This window comes from Carassius auratus, chromosome 33 (assembly GCF_003368295.1).
Source record: "Carassius auratus strain Wakin chromosome 33, ASM336829v1, whole genome shotgun sequence".
Taxonomy (NCBI): domain Eukaryota; kingdom Metazoa; phylum Chordata; class Actinopteri; order Cypriniformes; family Cyprinidae; genus Carassius; species Carassius auratus.
Window position 1 is genome coordinate 1,810,338 of NC_039275.1, and position 23,564 is coordinate 1,833,901.

Here is a 23,564-nt window from a genome sequence, read left to right on the forward strand (position 1 = left end):
AGCTTTAAAGCATATTTATTGTGGATGACATGTTAGCTGGTGTTTTATTCATGTGAAGTCAGAACGTCTCATTCAAGTCTTCGTCCTTCACTCATTTCCTCTCTGCCAAAGCCTCACGCTCACTAAATATTGAATCTCATCAGACACAGAGCACAATGTCAGGTCATATGAATTATTAAGTGAGACAGAAGCTGACCAGAGGTGTGTTCAGGACGGAGATTCACCCGATTTAATACGCTCAAACTCTTCTTATAGTTTTTACAGAAGCAGTGGAGGACATCATGTGTGTTTGAGGGTGTGATGTTATCAGCTCTTTATTATCTGTTGCAGTTTAATGTTTATGAGCTCTAAAATGTTTATGCTAGCATTAACGGCATGAGAGCTTGATGATCTGATCTCTGAAGTGCTGATCACATGACACTAACTCAGCAGAATCACTTCAGCTTCTCATGCTTCATATTCTCAAGTTAAAACTATCAAAATGCTGTTGTGTTGTTGTAAGGCACTTGATTTATATTTTTTTGGGGCAAAATATAAATACATGCAAAATATAAGTTGTAAATATATTTTTGAAAATTTAAATATCTTTAGCTTCAACCTTCCTATTTAAAAATGTATTTCGGGGCAAGAAAATACATTAGTAATCTTACAGTAGTATACATTTAGACAAAATGTAAAAGTGGATGTCAAGTGACTTTTATTTGTATAGCACTCTATACATTACTGATTGTGTCAAAGCAGCTTTACAGAGCCAAACAGGAAAATAGCGTGTCAATAATGCAAGAGGACAATAATAAAGAATCAGTTTATCAGTTAAAGTCAGTTCAATGATGATTCAGGGATGTCAGTAGCGTCTGTGTAATAAGTCAAGTGTCTTCAACTAAACAAGACAAAGGAACTAAAACTCCATTGTTGACAGAAATGGAGAAAAACCTTGGGAGAAAGCAGAATCAGTCGGGGGTCAGTTCTCCTCTGACCAGACGAAACCAGCATGATGTGGTTTAATTCCAGGCTGCAGCACAGGTCTGATCGAGCAGAGGACTCGTCTGATTCTTGTGGTCTTGTCTCGAGAGTCTCAGAGGTGATGAGGACTTTGCAGGGGATCTGTCTATGGAAAAAAAGCAACAACAAAAAAAAAGCAAACGGTCCTAGTACTGAGCCTTGAGGTATTTCATACTGTACTCATGATTGATATATCATCTTGTTATATTAAAAAAAAGTAAACAAAAAAGTTAAATGTTACTGCTACAAATTGATGACAGTCAGAAATGCAGGATTTGAACCATGCCAATGCAATTCCATTAATGCCAACATCATTTTGTAATCTACTCAAAAGAATGTTGTGGTCAATTGTGTCAAACGCAGCACTAAGATCCAATAAAACTAATAGAGAGATACACCCACGATCAGATGATAAGAGCAGATCATTTGTAACTCTAAGGAGAGCAGTCTCAGTACTATGATACGGTCTAAATCCTGACTGGAAATCCTCACAGATAGCTTTCTCTCTAAAACGGAACATGGCTGAGAGGATACTGCCTCTTCAAGCATTTTTGACAGAGAAGGGAGATTTGAGATTGATCTGTAATTAAATAATTTTCTTTTTAATCATCTAAGTGATTTACAAAAAGCACTTTTGTTGAGATATTCATCAAGTCAAGTTTTTTCAATTGTTAAATTTCCTTTTTTATATGTTCAGATGTGCCAAATCCCGTTTAGATCACTGGTTTAGATACTGTTGTTTTGTCGAGGCAGTGTTATTAGACACACGTGACTAACGTGCGGCGAGAGAGCGACTACAACTCCCATAATGCAGTGCGCGCCTCACTTCCTGACCCGCACCGCAGAGTCTCCGCACACAAACTGCACCAACTCATTGTCTGTCTTAATTATCTCTCATAATGAGAGGAACACACATTGTACTTGAACTTGAGCATAAATGAAACCCGTTTCTGAGGTAAGACGCGCGACTTTATGATTCTTTCTCATCGTTGATGTTCGCCCGCTGTCATGCTAATGCTAACGGGCTAACAACATCGGCGGTTTCCAATGGAAATTGATCAGAAGTGCATTAATCATGATGTGAATGACACGGATCACCGATAAGGTGCAGAACTGTGGATTGTAGATGTCTTTAACAGATTGTCGAAGAAAGTTGTGGCTAAGCTGTCAGTGTTGAGGTTAGCATGGCTAGCGGAGGAGCTCGAGCTGTAACCGGATTCTCTGAGAGAAAATCAGAAAACTGGACTAAAGACAGGGATGATTATATATGACAGACAAACATCAGCTGCCGAATCATAAGCGAAGTATCAGGCAGTAAAGACATTAAAAGTGTGCCGAGCTCATGACTGACCACTGATCACGTGACTGACACGTCACTCTCTGAGTCAGTTACTGTTAACATTCACGTGTTACTATTTTCTGCTGTATCACACAGATGTTCATCCAGAGTCATAATTCTTGTTTGATTTTATTGTCTTTAGAGTTAAAGGTTTTTTAATTTCTTTGCTTGTATCACTCCATAAATCTGAAAATAACACTGTGTCTTTAGGAGAAAAATCTGAAAATATGAGAAACCGTCAGAATGTAGAGAGGAATAAAACTGTAAAGTGTGCAGCTCCCTGCTGTACATTAGAGATTATATCGTGATCATAATGCTTGTGGTTTGGGAAGATATCCGTGGTTTTGGGTTCTAGTAACTTCCACATAAAGCTTCAGCAGAGCCGGTGTATTGAAGGCAGTCTGGACCGGTGTGTGTGTGTGTGTGTGTGTGTTTCTGCTGATCCTCTGTGTGTGTTCGCAGGGGTCCGTGTGAAACTCAAGAGTGCCAGGAATCATGAACCTGCACCAGGTGCTCACAGGAGCCGTAAACCCCGGAGACAACTGCTTCTCTGTGGGCAGCGTCAGCAACCAGCCCTTCACGGTGACCCTGACACGCATGCTTATCTTGAACTAGGCAGAATTAAAACTGATCAATTAAGTCACATTCTCTTTATGAACCATCTTTCTAAAGAAAACTCTGTCCCAAGTGCAGCACACATTCAACATCTTACATATCTTTGAAGAAATAATGCATGAAATATGAAGGCATTTAATGTAAAATAAAGACACCTCAAACCGTCAGTATAACAGCAAGAGTAGTACATGATTATTAACAGTGATTGAAAACAGCAGCAGATTTCAGTCTGTCAGCATCACGCATGCACACATCAAATACTATATCTGTGTCATATATGTGTCATATATGTTTGTGCTGCTGATCATGTTTTGTCCGGGGCTCGTGGGACAGGCGTACGCCTCTGGCTGTGACATCGTCATTTTGGGGAGTGACTTTGAGAGGATCCAAATCATCCCAGGAGCCAAACACGGGAACATCCAGGTGGGCTGTGTGGACTGTTCACTGCAGGGCGGACAGGTGAGATGCACACACACACTCACACACACTCTCACTCACACACACACACTCTCACACACACACACACTCTCTCTCATACACACACACACACACACACACTCACACACTTTAGTTGGTTATCATTTCTAGTGTCACATTCAACATTAGAGTAACTCTAAGGTCTTAGGTCAGATTCCCAGGGAATGCATGAAGTAATTTGACAGAATTTGGATGAATGTAATGAGTGTTTTTATTTTTTTGTTTAAATAAAAGGATTTGTTAACTTCATTCTTTACATTTTAAAACATTAATTCAATTCTTAACGTTATATTTCTCAATTTGATTACCACTGTTTTTGATGGTATTTGTATTAAACCATGAATCCAAAAAAATAGAGACAGCGAAGAATGAATGAATACATACATAATAAATGCATGCATAGGGTCATAATATTGTTTAAAAAAATTAAATCATTACATTTTTAAACATTGTACACCACTAAAACTGATTACAGTAACATTTGGGACAAATTAAAATAATTTCTTAGGGCCCTAAAAATAACTTTTGATAAACTTTTAATAAGTTGTTGTTGGATTGCATTAATTTCCTGATTTTAATTAATTATAAGACATGATTGCTAAAATTCTAATTAACCCATAAAACAGAATCCAGAAAAAATTAAAGGGAAAACATAAAAAAAAAAAAACTTTTAATAAACTGTTGTTAAATTGTGTACATTTCATGATTTAAATGAATTGGACATGCTTAAATTAATACTAATATATAACCATTAAAATGCTATCCAGAAAATAAAGCATATTTCATAAATGAAGTGTGTTTGCAGAGACTAATTACATGGGTCTTGAATGAATAATGAATACTGAACATCCGTCACTCTTTTGAGCTCGTTAGGGTTCATTATGGATGACAGATGAAAATCAGACACTGGATATCTTCTGTCTTTATTCATGCACGTCTATGCAAAGTGTTTAGGTTTCAGCAAGAGTTCATCTAGCATCCGAACAGGATTGTTCCTGTGCAGACTTTCTAAATCTGCTCTGTTTTCAGATCGCAGCGTCGTACGGAAACATTGTGTGTGTGTTTGAGCCGGTGGAGGTCAGTCCACAAGGGAAAGCACAAAAAGTGAGTTTCTTCTGTAATAAATACACTCGGTCACGAATATAAGGTTTTATTCCCAGTGAATGCAGGAACTGATGTCATGTTGAATGCATTGCAAATGCATGCATGTGAAGGATTTTCTGCATGTGTTTGTGCTGCGCAGAAGCTGAGTTATCATTGGCAGAAGAGCGGTCAGTTTGTTCTGCAGTCGGTGGCACACATCCTGACGTGGCACCCTACAGGTACAGAGATCAGTGTACGCTCATCTGCTCCAGCCGGCCGCTCACATCTCTTCTCTGACACTGTCTGCAGGCTCATGGCTTCTGACGGGCTCGGCGTGTCTGCAGATGTGGTGTGATGTTCAGTCCAGCGCAGAGACCGAAGAGGAGGCCGAATCCGCCGGTCCTCTGCACTCCTGGAGATGTGTCTGGCAGTGCAAGTCAGTGTTCCTCACACTTCAGAGCTTCTCTGAACACACCGCGGGCAGCTCCAGTAAAATCTCTCTGGTTGTTACAGGTCTGCTGCTCCGACTCACTTCATCAAGTTTTCCCCAGATGGAGAGTTTTTTGCGACCGCGGGACAGGTTTGTGTTTGTACATGTGTGTCCCTGCAGCACAGAAGAGTCATCAGCAGCACAGGGATATTTGGAGCAATACACAACAATACACCGTATGGGTCAAAATGATACATTTCTCTTTTATGCCAAAAATCATTAGGATATTAAGTTAAGATAATGTCCCATGAAGATATTTAGTAAATCTCCTACAGTAAATATATCAAAACGTAATGTTTGATTAGTAATATGCATTGCTAAGAACTTCATTTGAACAACTTTAAAGATGATTTTCTCAATATCTAGATTTTTTTGCTCCCTCAGATTCCAGATTTTCTAATAGTTGTATCTCAGACAGATATTATCCTCCGAACACACCACACACCAACGGAGAGATGATTTATTCAGTGCACAGATGATGTATAAATCTCAATTTATAAAAATGTATCATTATGACATGTGCTCCTGGGTCACATTTATGATGTGTGCACATTATTTCAAGTCAATTGATTGTGTTAAAAACTAAACAAAACTGTTCACCCAAATCCTTGCTGTCCTCCAGTCGAATATGATGCTCGTGCGAGAATCTTTGTGTTTGCAAGAAGAAAATATGATTTCAAATCCCAAAACTTACAAAATCACTTACAAAATGATGAATAAAGACTGCACATTAGGTGTGTGTTTGCTTTTTATGTTTTTATCCAATTCATGAAGGTTCTATAAATTGAATTATGTATTTGTAGAATCCTGTACATGCAATTTATCTGGCTTTATTATAAATGGAAAAAGGTCACATATTTAAACAAATTAACCAAAAGAATTTTTTTTTTCATCAAATATCAAATTGAAAGATTATATATTATTATTTATTTATTCTTAATATTAATAGTGTTAAATATTATTAGTTAAGACTATTTTAAATTTTACTATTCTCAAATTTGCCATGGATATAGTTTAATTATAAAGTGCATTTAAAACAATAAAATACTGAAAGAGGAAATACAGTATCAGAATAAAGACATTGTTATAAAACAAGCAAATAAAAGCTCTACAGAACAACAGCAAAGGTTACGTCTCTTTGCTGCTGATTTACTGCATCTGTTGCTTCTCCTATGTTTTCTCACTAACACACGAGAGCACAATCTTTCTGACGTGGCTTGAATGCAGAATTAATGAAGGATTGTGTGGTTGCAGGACGACTGTCTGGTGAAGGTGTGGTACAGCACCAGTAAATGGCAAGCGGATGTCTCCAAACTCTTCACGCCGCTCGACCTGCGCTCCGGAGCAGAGATCAACTTCTCCTTCATTTATCTGGCTCACCCTCGCTCCGTCACCGGCTTCTCCTGGAGGAAGACCAGCAAACACATGCCCAGGTCAGTCGATGTGTGACGCCTCTGCAGACGCTCGCTCTGACCGCTCTGTCTCTCTGACCGCTCTGTCCTGCTGACCGCTCTGTCTCACTCTGTGTCTCTGACCGCTCTGTCTTGCTGACCGCTCTGTCTCACTCTGTCTCTGACCGCTCTGTCTCACTCTGTGTCTCTGACCGCTCTGTCTCTCTGATCACTCTGTCCCACTGACCGCTCTGTCCTGCTGACCGCTCTATCTCGCTCTGCCCCTCTGATCTCTCTGTCCCGCTGACTGCTCTGTCTTGCTGACCGCTCTGTCTCACTCTGTGTCTCTGACCGCTCTGTCTCACTCTGTGTCTCTGACCGCTCTGTCTCTCTGACCACTCTGTCCCACTGACCGCTCTGTCCTGCTGACCGCTCTATCTCGCTCTGTCCCTCTGATCTCTCTGTCCCGCTGACCGCTCTGTCTCTCTGACCTATCTGTCCCTCTGACCGCTCTGTCCTGCTGATCGCTCTACCTCGCGCTGTCCCTCTGACCGCTATGTCTCGCTCTGTCCCATCGTCTCTCTGACTGCTCGGTCTCTCTGACCGCTCTGTCCTGCTGACCGCTCTGTCTCGCTCTGTGTTTCTGACCGCTCTGTCTCTCTTTCCTACTCTGTCGCGCTGACCGCTCTGTCTCTCTGTCCCACTCTGTCTCTCTGACCACTCTGTCCCGCTCTCTCTTTGACTGCTGTCTCGCTCTGTCCCATCGACCGCTCTGTCCCTCTGATCGCTCTGTCCCTCTGACCGCTCTGTCTCTCTGACCGCTCTGTCTCGCTCTGTCTCTCTGACCGCTCTGTCCCATCGACCGCTCTGTCTCTCTGATCGCTCTGTCCCTCTGACCGCTCTGTCCCACTGACCGCTCTGTCTCGCTCTGTCTCTCTGACCGCTCTTTCCCATCGACCGCTCTGTCTCTCTGATCGCTCTGTCCCTCTGACCGCTCTGTCCCACTGACCGCTCTGTCTCGCTCTGTCCCATCGACCGCTCTGTCCCTCTGATCGCTCTGTCCCTCTGATCGCTCTGTCCCTCTGACCGCTCTGTCTCTCTGACCGCTCTGTCTCGCTCTGTCCCTCTGACCGCTCTGTCCCGCTCTCTCTTTGACTGCTCTGTCCCGCCCTGTCTCTCTGACCGCTCTGTCCCATTGACCGCTCTGTCTCTCTGATCGCTCTGTCCCTCTGACCGCTCTGTCCCACTGACCGCTCTGTCTCTCTGACCGCTCTGTCCCATCGACCGCTCTGTCTCTCTGACCGCTCTGTCTCGCTCTGTCTCTCTGACCGCTCTGTCCCATCGACCGCTCTGTCCCTCTGATCGCTCTGTCCCTCTGACCGCTCTGTCCCACTGACCGCTCTGTCCCATCGACCGCTCTGTCTCTCTGATCGCTCTGTCCCTCTGACCGCTCTGTCCCACTGACCGCTCTGTCTCTCTGACCGCTCTGTCCCATCGACCGCTCTGTCCCTCTGACCGCTCTGTCTCTCTGACCGCTCTGTCTCGCTCTGTCTCTCTGACCGCTCTGTCCCATCGACCGCTCTGTCTCTCTGATCGCTCTGTCCCTCTGACCGCTCTGTCCCACTGACCGCTCTGTCTCTCTGACCGCTCTGTCCCATCGACCGCTCTGTCTCTCTGACCGCTCTGTCTCGCTCTGTCTCTCTGACCGCTCTGTCCCATCGACCGCTCTGTCTCTCTGATCACTCTGTCCCTCTGACCGCTCTGTCCCACTGACCGCTCTGTCTCTCTGATCGCTCTGTCCCTCTGACTGCTCTGTCTCTCTGACCGCTCTGTCTTCCAGAGGCACCGTGTGTAACATGCTGCTGACCTGCTGTAAGGACAGTGTGTGTCGTCTGTGGGCCGAAACACTGCTGCCCAGCGACTGTCTGCTGTCTGGAGTAGGACACAATCACAACATGAAGGCAAACAACATGAAGAAGTCGTCCAGCAGCACCGGAGTGCAGAAGCAGAGCCCGCTGGAGGTGAGAGCGTCAGCTGCTGTGTGTCGACTGATGAGACACTAGAACTGTTCTTCATCTGTTTGTGTTCACAGCTGAAGCTGAAGCCGTCGTGGAGAGAGGAGGTGCGCTGTTTGTCTCAGCTCTCATACAGCGGTCCTCTGCCGCAGCAGCAGAACAAACACTACAGCCACCGCACCAACATCCTGCACGCCAACGCACTGTGCCACTTCCACATCGCCGCCAGCATCAACCCAGCCACAGGTAGCACACCTCCTCCAACACTGTGGCCAGATTTCATACTTAAATTCTATATTTACCAGGTCAACCACACCTGAGACACCTGAGAAATTGTATGTAAACTTGGCACTTGCAGTTAAAAAAAACAAAACACTTTTAGCATTGTTGCATGATTATAGCATGACGTGACGTTTGTGTGCAGACATCCCTCTGCTGCCCTCCATCTCGTCCATGAACGGCTCTGATGAGGAGGAACCGGGCGGCCCGTTCACCGTCCACTGGCTCAACAACAAAGAGCTGCACCTGACGCTGAGCATGGAGGTGTTTCTACAGCAGCTGAGGAGCAGCGGCGAGCAGAACGGACACACCGAGCGCTACGGTACCGTCTGCATCATCTGAGCCCTATAGGGAAAAATGCCATCTGTGTGTTTGCAGTTTTATTGGTGGTGCTTGTAGACTAACAGGCCTGTGTGAACAGCGTGAGCAGATCCACATGTGTCACATGAAGCTGCATCTCTGTGTTGTGAGCAGATGCTGATGAGGAGGGGAGCGGTGCTGATGCTGATGCTGTCTCTCTCCCTGCGGCGGCTGTGGATCATCAGCTGGACGTGCTGCTGAGTGACTGGAACAGAGAAGCAGACATGCTGTTCAGCATCCACCCGATGGACGGCTCGCTGCTGGTGTGGCACGTCGACTGGCTGGACGAATACCAGCCCGGCATGTTCCGACAGGCACAGGTACAGACGCCGCATCCTGAGAGCGGAATGACACCAAGCTTTTTTAAGAACAGTGTGTGAAACCGTATACAATAAGCAGCAAAGGATGTTTCAGAGTACTAACACTAATTCACAGAACTGAATTCTCTGTTTCAGGTTTCCTTCGTGTCCAGGATTCCCGTGGCCTTCCCCACCGGCGACGCCATCTCGCTCAGCCGCAGCGTGGTCATGTACGCCTGCAACAGAAACGTGGAGCTGGCCATGCAGCACGGCCGTCAGCGCCCCGCGGTCCTGCCGCACTCGTCCTCCTCCGCTCTGATCGGACTGAGCCAGAACAAACCGTCCTCCAGCAGCCTGCGTCTCAGCATCTTCACCCCCAGCGTCCTGATGATCTCCAAACACGCCGACGGCTCGCTCAACCAGTGGGCCGTCAGCTTCGCCGAGGACTCCGCCTTCTCCACGGTGCTCAGTGTGTCTCATAAGTCACGCTACTGTGGCCACCGCTTCCACCTCAACGATCTGGCCTGCCACTCTCTGCTGCCGCTGCTGCTGACCACCTCGCACCACAACGCCCTGAGGACGCCCGACGGAGACGCTCTGACCCGTCCCGCCGCTGCCCCGTCCCGCAGGAGCAGAGCCTCATCCGGAGGAGTCGCCCAGGATCCCAACGCCATCTACAGCGAGCTGATCCTGTGGCGTGTGGATCCGGTGGGACCGCTGTCGTTCTCTGGGGGCGTGTCTGAGCTGGCCAGGATCAACTCTCTGCACACATCAGCCTTCTCTAACGTGGCCTGGCTGCCCACGCTCATCCCCAGCAGCTGCCTCGGTGAGAACCAGTCTCTTAGAGTCTGACATCAATGCAAACCTCACTGTGGAAAGTCTAGAGTAGTTCAGTCTTGTGTTAAAAGCAGAAACGTAGAGTACAGTACAGGAGAAAGCATCATTTTTAATGATTGAGCTGGAAACATTTACAAGCATCCCAGTGTCTGCTGCATATAATATTCATTCATATTTATTCAGCTCGTGAATATTAAATGTATGTCTTTAAAACTTTAACTGAGGATCCCTCGTGTGTGACGCATGTCTGTTTCTCAGCTTGCAGCTGATTGGATGTTACTGGTGGTGTATTAATCAATAATTCCCTTCCCGAAGGTGTGTATGGGAACTCACCCAGTGCCTGCTTCATCGCCAGTGATGGACACTCGCTCCGACTCTATCAGGCCATCATCGAGGCCAAGAAACTGCTGAGTGAACTCTCCAACCCCAACATCTCCGTAAGAAGGGACCTGTCTGTTATTTCACTTCATCAAACAGTAGATTCCTGATTATCTGTCCTGTGTTTTTCTCCAGAAATATGTTGGAGAGGTGTTTAACATCATCAGCCAGCAGTCGACGGCCAGACCAGGCTGCATCATTGAGCTCGACGCCATCACAGACTTTGTACGTATGAGATCCCAAATAAGAGGATGATCTAACACAAGAGCATCATGTTATTTCCCAGAGTGCTCAGCGCTCACGTCTCTCTCTCTGTTCAGCAGGGGAAAGAGACGCAGCTGCTGCATGTGTTTGAGGAAGACCTGATCTTGGGAAATGAGAAGATAGACGATTACCTGCAGGATTCTGGTACGAGCTAATTCTCTCTGTCTCTCTCTCTCTCTCTCTCTCTCTGTCTCTCTCTCTCTCTCTCTCTCTCTCTCTCTCTCTCTGTCTCTCTCTCTCTCTCTCTCTCAGTGTTCGTTGTGTTTCTGTGCTGTGTCGTGAACGCTTGTCCTTCCTTCAGTTCCCAGCCGGACGCTGTTCTCCGCTCGCTTCTTCCTGGTGGTGGTGGAGGTCACTCAGAGCGGGAGGTCACTCCTGCACATGTGGCACCTGCAGCTGGACGCCGTTCCCGTCGTTATGGGTTTGTAATGGATCTCATGGTATTTAATGTGACTCTCACTTGATTAGACTGTGACAAGTGCGAGATTGGGGTCAGACATGAGGTCGAGATGTGAGACATAGGACTTTTATTTTGACAGCAGGCACACACCTTACCAGATTACTGAGTGCACTGTTAGTTAGTGTTGTTATTAATATTTTTTACAATTTATTTATGTGTAAAATACCATAATTAAATTGATGAATCATTATTTTGCAGATACATTTTTTTATGACGTTGACTCTTTTTACATATTTCGATATGATATTATGCATTTGTTATTGTCTTTGCATTAAATAGTGTGAGATATATCTAATTTATCGGCTTTATGTTGCCATTAAAAAAAAACATATTACTCAACCACTCATGTCGCTCATAAAGGCAGGTTAGGGTTAGACTGTGACCAGATTTGTGTCATTCTTTCAGATCAAACTCAAACTCCAGAGAGAGAGACTCTGTCTCCGTCCCCCGTGAACGGCTCACAGTTTAACTTTGAGACGGACGGATCCCCTCAAACCCCGAGAGCCAAGCTGAACACGTCTAACCTCCAGAGCGCCTGCCGGCTCGCCCTGAGCAGTACCAAAGTCTTCAGCCAGGAGCTGGATCTGCCGCAGGGCGTTGAAGTCATGCGTGTGTCACCTGCTGCAGGTCACGACCTCTGTGTGCCTCTGACAATCTACAGTCAGGCTTACGGATTATTTGTAACACAATCTTATGATTTGTTTCAGTCTTTCCCAAACCGGAAGTGCCTTGTATAATTTAAAATGCAGTTGGATATTCTGTTGGAGTATCTGATGATAAACACCATCACTTGTGTTGCAGGTCATTTGAGTGCTTCATCTCTGCAGCCGGCCGGACGCTCTCCGTATCTGCTGGCCACGTCCTGCTCGGACGGATCCGTCCGGTTCTGGAGGTGCAGCTCGGTCTCTGACCCCGAGGGCTCTGCTGACCCGTCGTACGTCTGGGAGGAGTGGCCTCTGCTGGTGGAGGAGGGTGAGGTCAGCAGCAGTGCTCTGAGTGTGTGCGGTCAGCTCATGGCTCTCAGCTGCTGTCACACCAGCAGAGTCGCAGTCGCTCACCGCAGCCACCTGCACATCATGCACATCAGCATCTTCCAGTGCGACTCCACCGGAGGATCCCAGTGGATCCTGGAGCAGACGCTTAAAGTCTGTAGCTCCGACAGCCCGAGTGAGAACCACTGTTTGAGTAACGGCTGTTCAGCTGTGGGCAGTAAGAGCCAGGTCCACTTAGACTGGGTGTCCAGAGAAGATGGCTCTCATATATTAACCGTGGGTCTGGGATCCAAGCTTTACATGTACGGGATGCTTTCCGGAAAACCTCCAGATCTGGGATTGTCCGATTGCAGTAAGGAGAGCATCTGCTCTCGACTGGTGCTCCTCCGAGTGGTGGATCTGGTGTCTTCGGTTGAGGGTTCGCCACCCATCCCCGTCTCTCTGTCTTGGGTGCGAGATGGCATCTTAGTAGTCGGGATGGATTGTGAGATGCACGTCTACTCCCAGTGGCAGCCGCCGGCTCCGGTCAAACCGTCTCGCACCGGAAGCGTGACGTCGCTGAACTCTGTGGTGAAGCAGGAGGCACTCGGTCTGAATCCTTCTAGAAAGACCCTCACCAGATCCATGACTAGTTTGGCACAGAAACTCAGTGGAAAGAGAACCGTGTACGACCTCCCGGCCGAGATGGAGGATTCTGGGTTGTTTGAGGCGGCGTATAACCTGTTTCCTACTTTGCCTCAGTATCATCCGGTGCAGCTGTTGGAGCTCATGGACCTCGGGAAGGTGCGCCGGGCCAAAGCCATCCTGTCGCATCTGGTGAAGTGCATTGCTGGGGAGATCGTGTCTATGAAGGACACTACGATTAACCAGGAGCGGCGTCTGCGCTCGCTCACCATCAGCGCCAGCGGATGCACCTCCAGAGACCCCAAGATGTTCAGCAAAGCTGAGAGCTCTGACTACACCGAGATCGACTCCATCCCTCCGCTGCCGCTGCATGCGCTGCTAGCCGCTGACGAGGAGACGGCTCCTAGTGCCAAAGAACGATCAGAGAGCGTGAGCGCTCACGGCCAAAGCGACACTTATGAAGAGCTCTTCCAGACCTCCGGAGTCTCTACAGATGACATGGACCCTTTCGATGGAGATGAGGAGGATGCTAACGCTAAAGTCATTGATCTGTCAAAGTACAGCCCTACGTTCTTCGGCTCTGAACACGCACAGGTGTTATCTGGACACCTGCTTCACTCCAGCCTGCCCGGCCTGACCCGGATGGAGCAGATGTCTCTGATGGCTCTGGCGGACACCATCGCTTCCACCAGCACCGACTTCGGAGAAAGCCAAGGGAAAGGCCAAGGTCAGGATCTCTCACCAATATAACTTCGTTTTCATTTGTTGGGATGTGTTCTGATGTGATGAACGTTTTCCTCAGGTGGAGAGACGCTGGATGAATGTGGACTCAAGTTTCTTCTGGCCGTACGTCTGCACACCTTCCTCCTGACGTCTCTGCCTCCGGCTCACCGCGCTCCGCTCCTCTGTCAAGGTACGTCTGCATCAGTGTCCATGAGTGCTTCAGCCGCTAGCAGCACCAAGGTCGTGGGTTCGATTCCCAGTGGAATGCATGAACTGATAAATCTTCATGAATAACTGAATAAGTGTCGCTGGTCTGCAGGACTGTCCACCTGCCACTACGCCTGGGCGTTCCACTCCGAGGCCGAGGAGGAGCTGCTCAACATGCTTCCGGTCCTGCAGAAAGGAGAGCCCACGTGGCCGGAGCTGAGAGCCATGGGTGTGGGCTGGTGGCTGAGGAGCACCAACAAGCTTCGCAGATGCATTGAGAAGGTTGGACCAAACTGACTCACATTTCTGTGCAAATTAGACGCATAAACTTGTGTAAATAAATGCACGTTCATGTTCTACTGAGTTGGAGATGCATGCATTCTGTCTGTAGAGTTATGGTGGTCAAGCATCATCTATTCTGTATTTTGTGGCTGTTCTGTAAACGGTTATTAAATGAGTAATTTACTCACATTTCTAGCTAGTCACTGTGATATCATGAGCTAACCTCAAGCTTCAAATATTACATCTACATTCTACATTTTTAGAGTTTGACATGAAATCCAAACATGTAATAATCTCCTACCAGGTCGCAAAAGCTGCTTATCAGAGAAACAACGACCCGTTAGACGCAGCCTTGTTTTATCTGGCCATGAAGAAGAAAGCTGTGGTCTGGGGACTCTACAGGTAACCTCACACACACACACACACACACACACACACACACACACACACACACACACACACACTTGTCAGCGAGGCTGGAGTCCACTAACAGCTCCCGTGTGTTGAAGGTCCCATCATAACGTGAAGATGACGGCGTTCTTCAGCAATAACTTCAGTGAAGACCGCTGGAGGAAGGCAGCGCTGAAGAACGCTTTCTCTCTGCTCGGAAAGCAACGTTTCCAGCATTCTGCCGCTTTCTTTCTGCTGGCCGGATCCCTGAAAGATGCTGTTGAGGTACGTTTGCATCTGTTCAGTCTCTCTCAGACCTGTTTCTGCCCTTCCTCTGTCATGAGCTGCTGAAACAAGAAGGAAGGTATAATCATCAGAAACCTACTGTCTCTTTAGTCAAAGCTTATTTTGTTCAGTTGATGAGACCTGTCTGATTGTACTCGCTCCATCAGGTTTGTATAGAGAAGATGCAGGACCTTCAGCTGGCTCTGGTGGTGTGTCGGCTGTACGAGTCTGAGTTTGAGACGTCCTGCACCTACAAGCGAATCCTTCAGAGGAATGTGTTGGGTCAGCAGCAGCAGATCGCGGCCCATCAGGACCCTTTCTTACGCAGCATGGCGTACTGGGTGTTAGATGACTACAGCAGGGCTTTGGACACACTGCTCGAGCCCAACGCAGACTCGTCACGTGAAGGTGAGAAATGAAACTAGACTAGTGTCAAGCCAGCTTTATTTCTAGAGAATTAAGATTTATGTGCATCATGTGTATCGACTTCTTTCAGGCAGTGGAAGATCATCTCCCTATAGTCCTGATGTTTTTAACTTCTACACCTACCTCCGCACACACCCGCTGCTCCTGCGCCGTCACTTGGGCTCCTGTGATAAAGCTAAAGTGGGTCTGACCGCTGAAGGCCGCGCCGTCGACTCCATCAGTCTCACGGAGAGGCGGCTGTTCTTCACCGCTGCGTATGCACACTTACAGGCCGGCTGCCCCATGCTGGCTCTAGAGGTGCTCTCTAAAATGCCAAAGGTCGTGAAGCGCTCTCAGGTGCGAGAGAATTCGCCCGTGTCGTCGAGCGAGCACAAAGACCAGGCCTCGGCTTCGTGGCCGGTTCTCAACGGCTTGGAGTCGGTGTCCTCGCTCTCGTCTCCTAGAGAGGACAGTCGGTCAGAATCGGTGCTCAGTTTCGACTGGAGCCATCCGTCTGTCACCCTGCAGGACGAGCCTCTGGAGCTCAAGTGGGACAGCGATAAAGACGACACGGACGAGGAAGAGTCAGGCCTGGCGATGAAGACCATCCGTCCGGAGAAAGACAGCAGTGTTTCTCGAGACGGTCCGGTGGTCACGTCCACCCCGATGGGTCACAGCACAGACGAGACACCCGCGATGACCGATGACATCCTCGCCGCGCAGCTGAAGTTCAGCTCCTGCCTGAAGATCCTCACCACGGAGCTGCGGACGCTGTCCACGGGATACGAGCTGGACGGAGGGAAGCTGCGGCATCAGCTGTGTCACTGGCTGGAGCGAGCCGTGGCGGCGCTGCAGAGATGCTGCGGATACAACCCCTTCCTCCAGCACCTGCCCGAGGGCATCTCGGCTGACCTGAGCCAGGTGGAGGATCTGGAGGAGCGGGGCGCGGCGGAGCAGGCCAGAGAGCTGCAGCAGCGGCGCAGACTGTGGCTGAAGAGGAACCAGCCGCTCCTGCGCATCTTCCTGAGTTACTGCAGCCTGCACGGCTCTCACGGAGCAGGACTGGCCTCCGTCAGGATGGAGCTCATTCTGCTGCTGCAGGAGTCCCAGCAGGTAACACTCTCCAGTTAGGATCTGAAACCAGGTGTAGACACTGCTCTTCTGTTTGAGTACTCCACCACAAACACAAACTATCTTAAAACATACTCCTGCTTCTCATTTGTTATAAACACCCTTTACTGTTATTAAAATAAAACTTGTGATTATGAATGCGTCAGGGAAATAACGTTAAGACTGCCTTAACATCATCATAATTCTTTGATTAAACTAATGTTTTCTGTATTTTCGGAGGCAGTGATGAAGTTGAATACATTTCCTCTTCTTCACAGTTGAAGTGCATGTTTCGTATGGATTACATTAGGGATGGGCGATATATCGCATGCGATTGTCACGTGCATTTCCTCAGTAAATCTGGTTCCCTGTAAATCACCATCACCTGCTTTCAAATGGAGCGGCATTTAATAGACAGAGCCGTAGATCACTGACAAGCTACGCAATATCGCGTTCATAATCAAAGGCGATTCATCTGCGATAAAGAACACGATATTGCGTATCTTGGGCAAGCACAGAGTTTCGGTTCACTTCAGTACACAGAGACCGAGACGGCAGAAAACGCTTCGTGTTTGCTCTCTTTATTTTACAAAAGCACAACATTCTGTTGTTATTGTGATTGTACTCATTCAGATGAAAAGCCACATTTGCTGTCTCTTTCTCTCTCTTACACACACACACACACACACACTGCCTATACCAGCACATGTTGTTCTGTCATGTGATGTGTTCCTGTGACGAATGCTCATTTCCTGTTGTTCCTGTCTCCTGGCTGCAGCGGCTGAGCTGATGCATTATTTCATTTTCTCTTGTGAATCTTCATTGTGTTTCTCATCAGGACGACAGTCTGCAGATCTCCTCTCCCGCTCCGCAGCATCTGTCTGCTCCTCTCTTCCTGGCGTGGACCGCCATCTCCAAAACAGTGGTGGCCAATCCCATAGTGCACCTGACCAACCTCACGCACGACATACTGCACACCATCAACGCTCTGGACGCTCCTCCGCACCCAGATGTGGTCAGCAACGAGGTGAAGCGCTGCTGGTCAGAACGAGGTGTTGTCACAGTCGTGATTCGTCCTCTAACGCGTCTGCCTTCCTTCTGTCTCAGATCTATGTGATGCATACTCTCGCCGCTTCCCTGTCGGCCTGCATCTACCAGTGTCTCTGTGACGGACACAGCTACAGGTGGGTGATGACCCCGTGACCTCTGCCCTCATCTCTGAAATGTTTCTTTGTTATAGAGCGCTTGCTGATCTGATAATGAGCGGATGACTCATTGGCATTAGTAGATTCTGATTCTGCTCTGATGAATGTGGCTCTGTTTGCACATTCATACTGAGAACATAGAGTTAATTCTAATATGTTTGTTGTTCCTCAGCCATGTGAATCCGTTCACGGGAATCACCTACGAGAGCGTCCTGCTGACCCATCAGCCCCCGGTGAGGAGCGTCAGCATCGAGGAGACCGTGCTGCCCAACACCTCTCCTGCGCAGTGGCCAGGTAAAGCTCCTGTGACCTCTGACCCCTGACCTCATCGTCAGGCTCCAGACTCAGCTGTGTGTCTGTGCAGGTGTGAGCGTCCTGCTGCGTCTGCTGAGTGCGTCTGGAGACGAGAACCAGCCCGGTCTGCCTGTGCTTCTGTGTGAGATCCTGACCGCAGTCTTCCTCAGCCTCTTCGTCCACGGTCTGGCCACTCACTCCAGCCACGAACTCTTCCGCATCGTGGCTCACCCGCTCAACAGCAAGCTGTGGGTGGCCGTGTTCGGCGGAGGCGCTCGTGTTCCTGTGCTGGAGAAACCCAGCTCACTCACAGGTTCTGCTCCTCATCTGGCATCTCTCATAACTGAGTGTAATGAGTTAATCTGTGTGTAATGTCCCAGTATCTCGGTATTATTTGGTTAACCTTTGCATCTTTAGCTAATATGTTGCTAAAAACTGCTAAAGGCTGGTAAACATCTGTTCTCAATCTTTGCTGTGCTGAAGCATTATCTTAAAGTTCCCCTGAGATTTTTAGTTAATGTTTTAATCATTTAAAAGCATGTTCATGGTCTCACGGTTAATGATCACATGACATGCAGATAAACAAATAAAATATTTCATAATTATTTATTTTAAACTTATTTTTATTTTACATTTTTATAATAGATTTTTTAAGAGTTTATTTTTATCTTTTATTTATCTATTTCAATTTAGCATTTTATGTTTTAATTAATTTTTAATTAGTGTTTTTTATTTTTATTATTTTTTTATGATGTATTTCAGCTTTACATTTCTGTGATTTAATTCATTTGTAATCGTTTTATTTTAATTTTTTTATTTTAAATAAAAATTTTTTTTTTATAATTTATTTATTTAAATTTTAGATATTTATAAATTATTAGCTTTTTCTCTGTTCAAAACCCCTGTCTGGGAATCCCTGAAACACATGAATCTAAACGGTGATTATGTGGAGCAGTGTTGAGCTGCAGAGATATTAAAGTGTTGCTTGCTCACTGTTATCTCCTGTGTGTGTGTGTGTGTGTGTGTGTGTGTGTGTGTGTGGAAGATGTGGAGCGGAAGCAGCGGCGTTCCCGGCTCAGCTCATCACGCAGTAACTCCAGAGAGGTTCCCGACAGTCCGGTCAGTCCCAGACCCGTGGTGATGGAGCCGGACTCTTCCGTCTGTAAAGAGCGTTTCGTGCCGCCTGAGCTCAGCATCTGGGATTATTTCATCGCAAAGGTTTCCTTTCATTCCTTAGCTCACAGTAGTTTGATAGTGTTGTGTGTGTGTGTGTGTGTGAACTGATGTGTGTGTCCTGTGTGAAGCCGTACCTGCCTCCGTCTGCCAGCCGAGTGGAGTACGACTCCGAGGAGAGCCAGGGCAGTGAGGACGAGGAGGACGAGGATGAGGAGGATGAGGATGAAGGAGATCCCAACTCTCCGCTGGCAGAGCATTCCAACAACAGCTCGTACAGGTGAGCTGCGTGATGAGCTGCACCTGTGCTGTGACGACGATGATGATGATGATGATGATGATGATGGTCATGTTCTCTGCAGCTGGTGTCTGATGCGCTTGGCCATGGTGCAGATAGTCCTGTTCAACCTCAAGACCTTCTACCCGATGGCAGGTCACGACCTCTTAGGTAACGAGCCGCACGGCTGCAGCGCACGCATGGTGTGTGTGTGTGTAGAGTGTAACACGCCTGTGTGTGTGTGTGTGTGTGTCAGATCTGCCCGTGTGCTCTCCGCTGTGTCACGCCGCTCTCAGGACGCTCCAGCGCTGGGAGCAGCTGCTGCTGAAGAGGCTGGAGATCTTCGGAGGTCCTCCGTCGAGGTTCATCTGCTCACAGCTGCTGGAGGAGAGTGTGTCGTCCGGTCCAGCGCTGCTGCGACACAAAGCTCTGTTCGAGCCCTCCAACACACCCTTCAGGTACAGCAGACTCCTCACACACACGCATCACACACACGCATCACACACACGCATCACACACACGCATCGCACACACGCATCGCACACACGCATCGCACACACGCATCACACACACGCATCACACACATGCATCACACACACGCATCACACACACGCATCACACACACGCATGCAACCCAAAACACTGTTGTGTGGCTGAAATCATCAACTCAAACAGTGACACTTAATTGGTGTTTCTCCAGTGGTGTGTTTTGATTTCTCATTTAATTTAATAATCAATACTGATATGTTCTTTCAGTCTGTGCTTCACTGAACTTCCAGTAATCACAGCAATCTTTATGATTTGATACTTTTGATAGTTTCAGCAAATTCAAATTCAGCTGATATTATCAGGAAACGTAATCAATAGATGTGTGTTTGTGGTTCTTTAATGTAAGCTGTAGTGAACTCTTTCTACTTCTAGTTATGAAAACAAGCTTTTATTATATATTTCGACTAGTGATGCACCGAGTTTAAAATTCTGGAACAAAACTGAAAATTCAGGACGCACTTTTTTTTATTTTTATTATAATGATTATTATTTTAGAAAAAAAATTGTATAATTGAATTAATATTAACCTTTTAATTAATTTTACCTAAGCACTTTAAAGTGCAATTTTTTGAAAATAAAATAATTTATTTAATACTCAGTTACTTTAAAATACAAAACTTCTGTTTTTGTGTGAATTCTACTCCAGTTTGTTGGTGAACTGTAAACTTTTAAACAATGAGTGTGTAATCATTATTTTCAAGAGAGATTGATTCAGACAAGCATTAATGAATCACGAGCAGGTTAAAGTATAATGAATGTGTAATACAGTGCATATATCTATAAAAAAGCTGCTATCTAGAGTTTATTTCTGATCTGACTAACGAGATATTGTCATTAAATGGCTTTTCCAAAACTGAAAAAGTGCTGTTTCAGCTGAAAATCTGAGCTGAAATGACCCTAATTCCATCAAACAAATGGACTAGAAACCTAATTCATAATTAAAATGACACAAAAACTGCCTCATGAGCAATTTAAATATGTGTACCACTCAGATGGTTAAATACATGAAGTAAGTTGTATGTGTTGTGTGTGGAGCAGCACTGTGACGAGTGTGCTTCTGCTCTCAGATCTCGCCGGCGCGCCGCACTTCCTGTCAGACGCCTGTGGCAGTATCTGGTCAAACAGGAAGAGGTTCAGGAGATGTTCATACGCAACATCTTCACCAAGAAACGCGATCAGAACCAGGTATTGTGCTGCTGCTGGCACTCTTTCCCAGAATGCACCAGTCTGTCCACTATCAGCTGCTCGTTTGCACTCGTCCTGATTGTGTTTTAACAGCCACCCCGGTCTGTCCAGTCATTAATCTCATTAATATGGTGTTGTACTTGTGTAAATTGAAGATGTTTGTAATTAACCGTCTAATCGTGGCCTGTGATTGACCTGCATGTTTGAATCAGGAGACTGAGCGTGTCAAATGTTCTGTGCCGCTGGAGTCCACACACAACCAGGTACTTACCAGAGCTTCTGCTCCTCCCTCATCCTCATCCTCATCCTCATCATCCAGTCACGAGGCTCTTTAAGATGCAAATCACAGCTGCCTGTAGAGTATAATATAGATGTGATCGGCTGTCGATGTACAGCATGCACAGAGCACTAAGATTCGTCTGGACGATTATTCTCCTCCAGCAGCAGCTCACCACTGAGAAGCCTTTTAAAGAGTCTTTACATGAGAATTACACATGTGAATGTGATCTGTGTGTCAGCGTCAGGGACGTAACCATTCACTCAACTGATTCACAATATGATATTCTCTACCAAAATTAAGTTTAAGACTAATTACATGATCATGTGACACTGAAGACTGGAGGAATGATGCTGAAAATACAGCTGCACATCACAGAAATAAATTACACTTTAACACAGATTCACACAGAAAACAGCTGTTTTAAATAATAATACGATAATAAACGATCTGAACAAAGATGCTGCAGATTCAGATTTAAATTAGACTGAATAATCTCAACATCTGAAGCAAAAACTGAATGATTCCTGAATCTGTTCTCCATGAATCGTGTCTGAATGAGGCGCAGTTCCTCTCTCTGACAGCAGGAGGAGCTCATGGAGCAGCAGAGACAGTGTTTCCATGGTTACCGCTCATAAACACTGCATTAATGTGCATTACAGAGACCAGATGAGAAGAAAACAGCTCCTAAACTTTCCTCAGAGACACATTCATATAAACCCCTCCTTTAGTATTACTGATTGTTTTAACCGGTGCATCGTTACGTCCCTAGTCAGGATGAATGGCTGAATAATAGAGACTGTAAGTGTTGAGTGTGTCGCTCCTCCTGCAGATCGAGGCCAATCAGGGGTTTCCTGGAGGAAAGGCTCGCATCATCCACAAGGAGTCTGACATCATCACGGCGTTCGCCATCAATAAGGTGCTGTGACGAGCTGCTTGTGCTTGTGTGTGTGGTCTGAGACGGCCGGGTGTAAGCAATCTCTCTGTCTCACAGGCCAACCGCAACTGTTTAGTGATCGCCTCCACCCACGACATCCAGGAGCTGGACGTGTCCTCCATCCTCTCCACGCAGATCCTGACCTGGGTCGATGACGAGAACGAGGCCGAGGTCAAAGGGTGAGCTCCGCATTCCAGTTCCTTGGCACGTCGAGTCAGCTTCGTATTCCAAAAGATTGTTGTTTTTACATTTCATGTACTGCACGTTCACCATTACACAGACCTCATCTAGTGTACGGATTTATTACAAGATATTTCATATATTTATTTAATATTAAATTTGAAAACTGACAAAAAATATTTAACCGTACTCATGAACGCTCGTGTAGAAGCAAGCTGCAATATTTTGTCTCTTTTTATTTGACGAAAATTAATAAAAGCCGTGGTTTTACAGTGAATTTAGAACAGGGTTGTTAGGTACGGTGTGAAGATGAGTGACTAAAACCCCCTTAGTTGTTATAAATTGACTGTAAACCACAGCTTCACGGGGGTTATTGCTTTTATAATACGGTTATTCCATAGTATTTCACACAATAAAACAGAGTACATAAAGTGTAATGATATTAATAAAAACAGTATTCTTCCACCAAACAATATAACTCCTCAGAAACCGTTGTGGTTGTTACAAAGTGGTTGCCAGGCAACACACAAATGTAAACAAAGGTGTATGTTACTTTGTAGCATTTGTAACAGATTCAAACATGGCTCAGCCAATCAGAATCAAGGAGCGGAACTATCCACTTTATAAAATACATTTTAGTTTTAGTCTCGTCTGAATATTACATGTTGATACATTCACAGTTATTGTTTGAAAAAATCCCCGAACTTTATTCATCATACTTTTCATTAAGGAACTGAACACTAACTGGAAGTCATTGGGCTGTGGCTGTTTGGTTCTTAACATCATGCTGCAGAGCTGTTCTCACATTAGCACACATCTAGCTGGAGCTCCTCAGAGGAAGTGTGTGTGATCATGTGATGTGCTTGTGTCGTTTGACAGGACGGATGATTTCCTGGTGGTTCACGCTCGGGATGACTTCAGCGCGCTCCACGGCAGCACACCCTACACCCACAGCAGCCCCGGGACGCCCATCAACATGCCCTGGCTGGGCAGCCTGCAGACGGGACGAGGAGCCGCTGTGGTGAGCCCCGCTAACAACACTGCACCGCTAACACTCCGCACACGCTAACACTCCGTCACGCTCTTCTGTGTTCACGCAGCTCATCAAACGCAACATCAACAACGTGAGGAGGATGACGTCACACCCCACGCTGCCCTACTGTGAGTGACCCGCTTACAC

The 23,564-nt window shown here is 46.6% G+C and overlaps 1 protein-coding gene across 2 annotated transcripts in view; it reads left to right on the plus strand.

Moving 5' to 3' along the window:
* Positions 1–1,808: 1,808 nt before the first annotated feature.
* Positions 1,809–23,564, plus strand: part of LOC113052694 (dmX-like protein 1) — a 27,642-nt gene continuing 5,886 nt past the window's right edge. Inside the window, exons 1-39 of one of the 2 annotated variants that reach the window (XM_026217098.1) lie at positions 1,809–1,957; positions 2,804–2,923; positions 3,290–3,415; positions 4,463–4,537; positions 4,677–4,755; positions 4,826–4,952; positions 5,030–5,096; positions 6,261–6,439; positions 8,238–8,418; positions 8,490–8,658; positions 8,837–9,013; positions 9,166–9,371; positions 9,507–10,176; positions 10,503–10,624; positions 10,701–10,790; positions 10,886–10,973; positions 11,131–11,250; positions 11,695–11,916; positions 12,091–13,632; positions 13,708–13,818; positions 13,948–14,117; positions 14,422–14,519; positions 14,627–14,792; positions 14,960–15,200; positions 15,289–16,310; positions 17,146–17,334; positions 17,415–17,491; positions 17,685–17,806; positions 17,877–18,119; positions 18,852–19,024; positions 19,111–19,259; positions 19,342–19,427; positions 19,513–19,714; positions 20,873–20,990; positions 21,203–21,253; positions 22,100–22,186; positions 22,262–22,383; positions 23,264–23,405; positions 23,485–23,545. In XM_026217098.1, coding sequence (XP_026072883.1) covers positions 2,837–2,923; positions 3,290–3,415; positions 4,463–4,537; positions 4,677–4,755; positions 4,826–4,952; positions 5,030–5,096; positions 6,261–6,439; positions 8,238–8,418; positions 8,490–8,658; positions 8,837–9,013; positions 9,166–9,371; positions 9,507–10,176; positions 10,503–10,624; positions 10,701–10,790; positions 10,886–10,973; positions 11,131–11,250; positions 11,695–11,916; positions 12,091–13,632; positions 13,708–13,818; positions 13,948–14,117; positions 14,422–14,519; positions 14,627–14,792; positions 14,960–15,200; positions 15,289–16,310; positions 17,146–17,334; positions 17,415–17,491; positions 17,685–17,806; positions 17,877–18,119; positions 18,852–19,024; positions 19,111–19,259; positions 19,342–19,427; positions 19,513–19,714; positions 20,873–20,990; positions 21,203–21,253; positions 22,100–22,186; positions 22,262–22,383; positions 23,264–23,405; positions 23,485–23,545 — 7,957 coding nt within the window. In that variant the 5' untranslated portion in view covers positions 1,809–1,957; positions 2,804–2,836. The remainder of the gene's footprint in view (positions 1,958–2,803; positions 2,924–3,289; positions 3,416–4,462; positions 4,538–4,676; positions 4,756–4,825; positions 4,953–5,029; positions 5,097–6,260; positions 6,440–8,237; positions 8,419–8,489; positions 8,659–8,836; positions 9,014–9,165; positions 9,372–9,506; positions 10,177–10,502; positions 10,625–10,700; positions 10,791–10,885; positions 10,974–11,130; positions 11,251–11,694; positions 11,917–12,090; positions 13,633–13,707; positions 13,819–13,947; positions 14,118–14,421; positions 14,520–14,626; positions 14,793–14,959; positions 15,201–15,288; positions 16,311–17,145; positions 17,335–17,414; positions 17,492–17,684; positions 17,807–17,876; positions 18,120–18,851; positions 19,025–19,110; positions 19,260–19,341; positions 19,428–19,512; positions 19,715–20,872; positions 20,991–21,202; positions 21,254–22,099; positions 22,187–22,261; positions 22,384–23,263; positions 23,406–23,484; positions 23,546–23,564) is intronic. The other variant, XM_026217099.1, reaches the window with a different exon arrangement.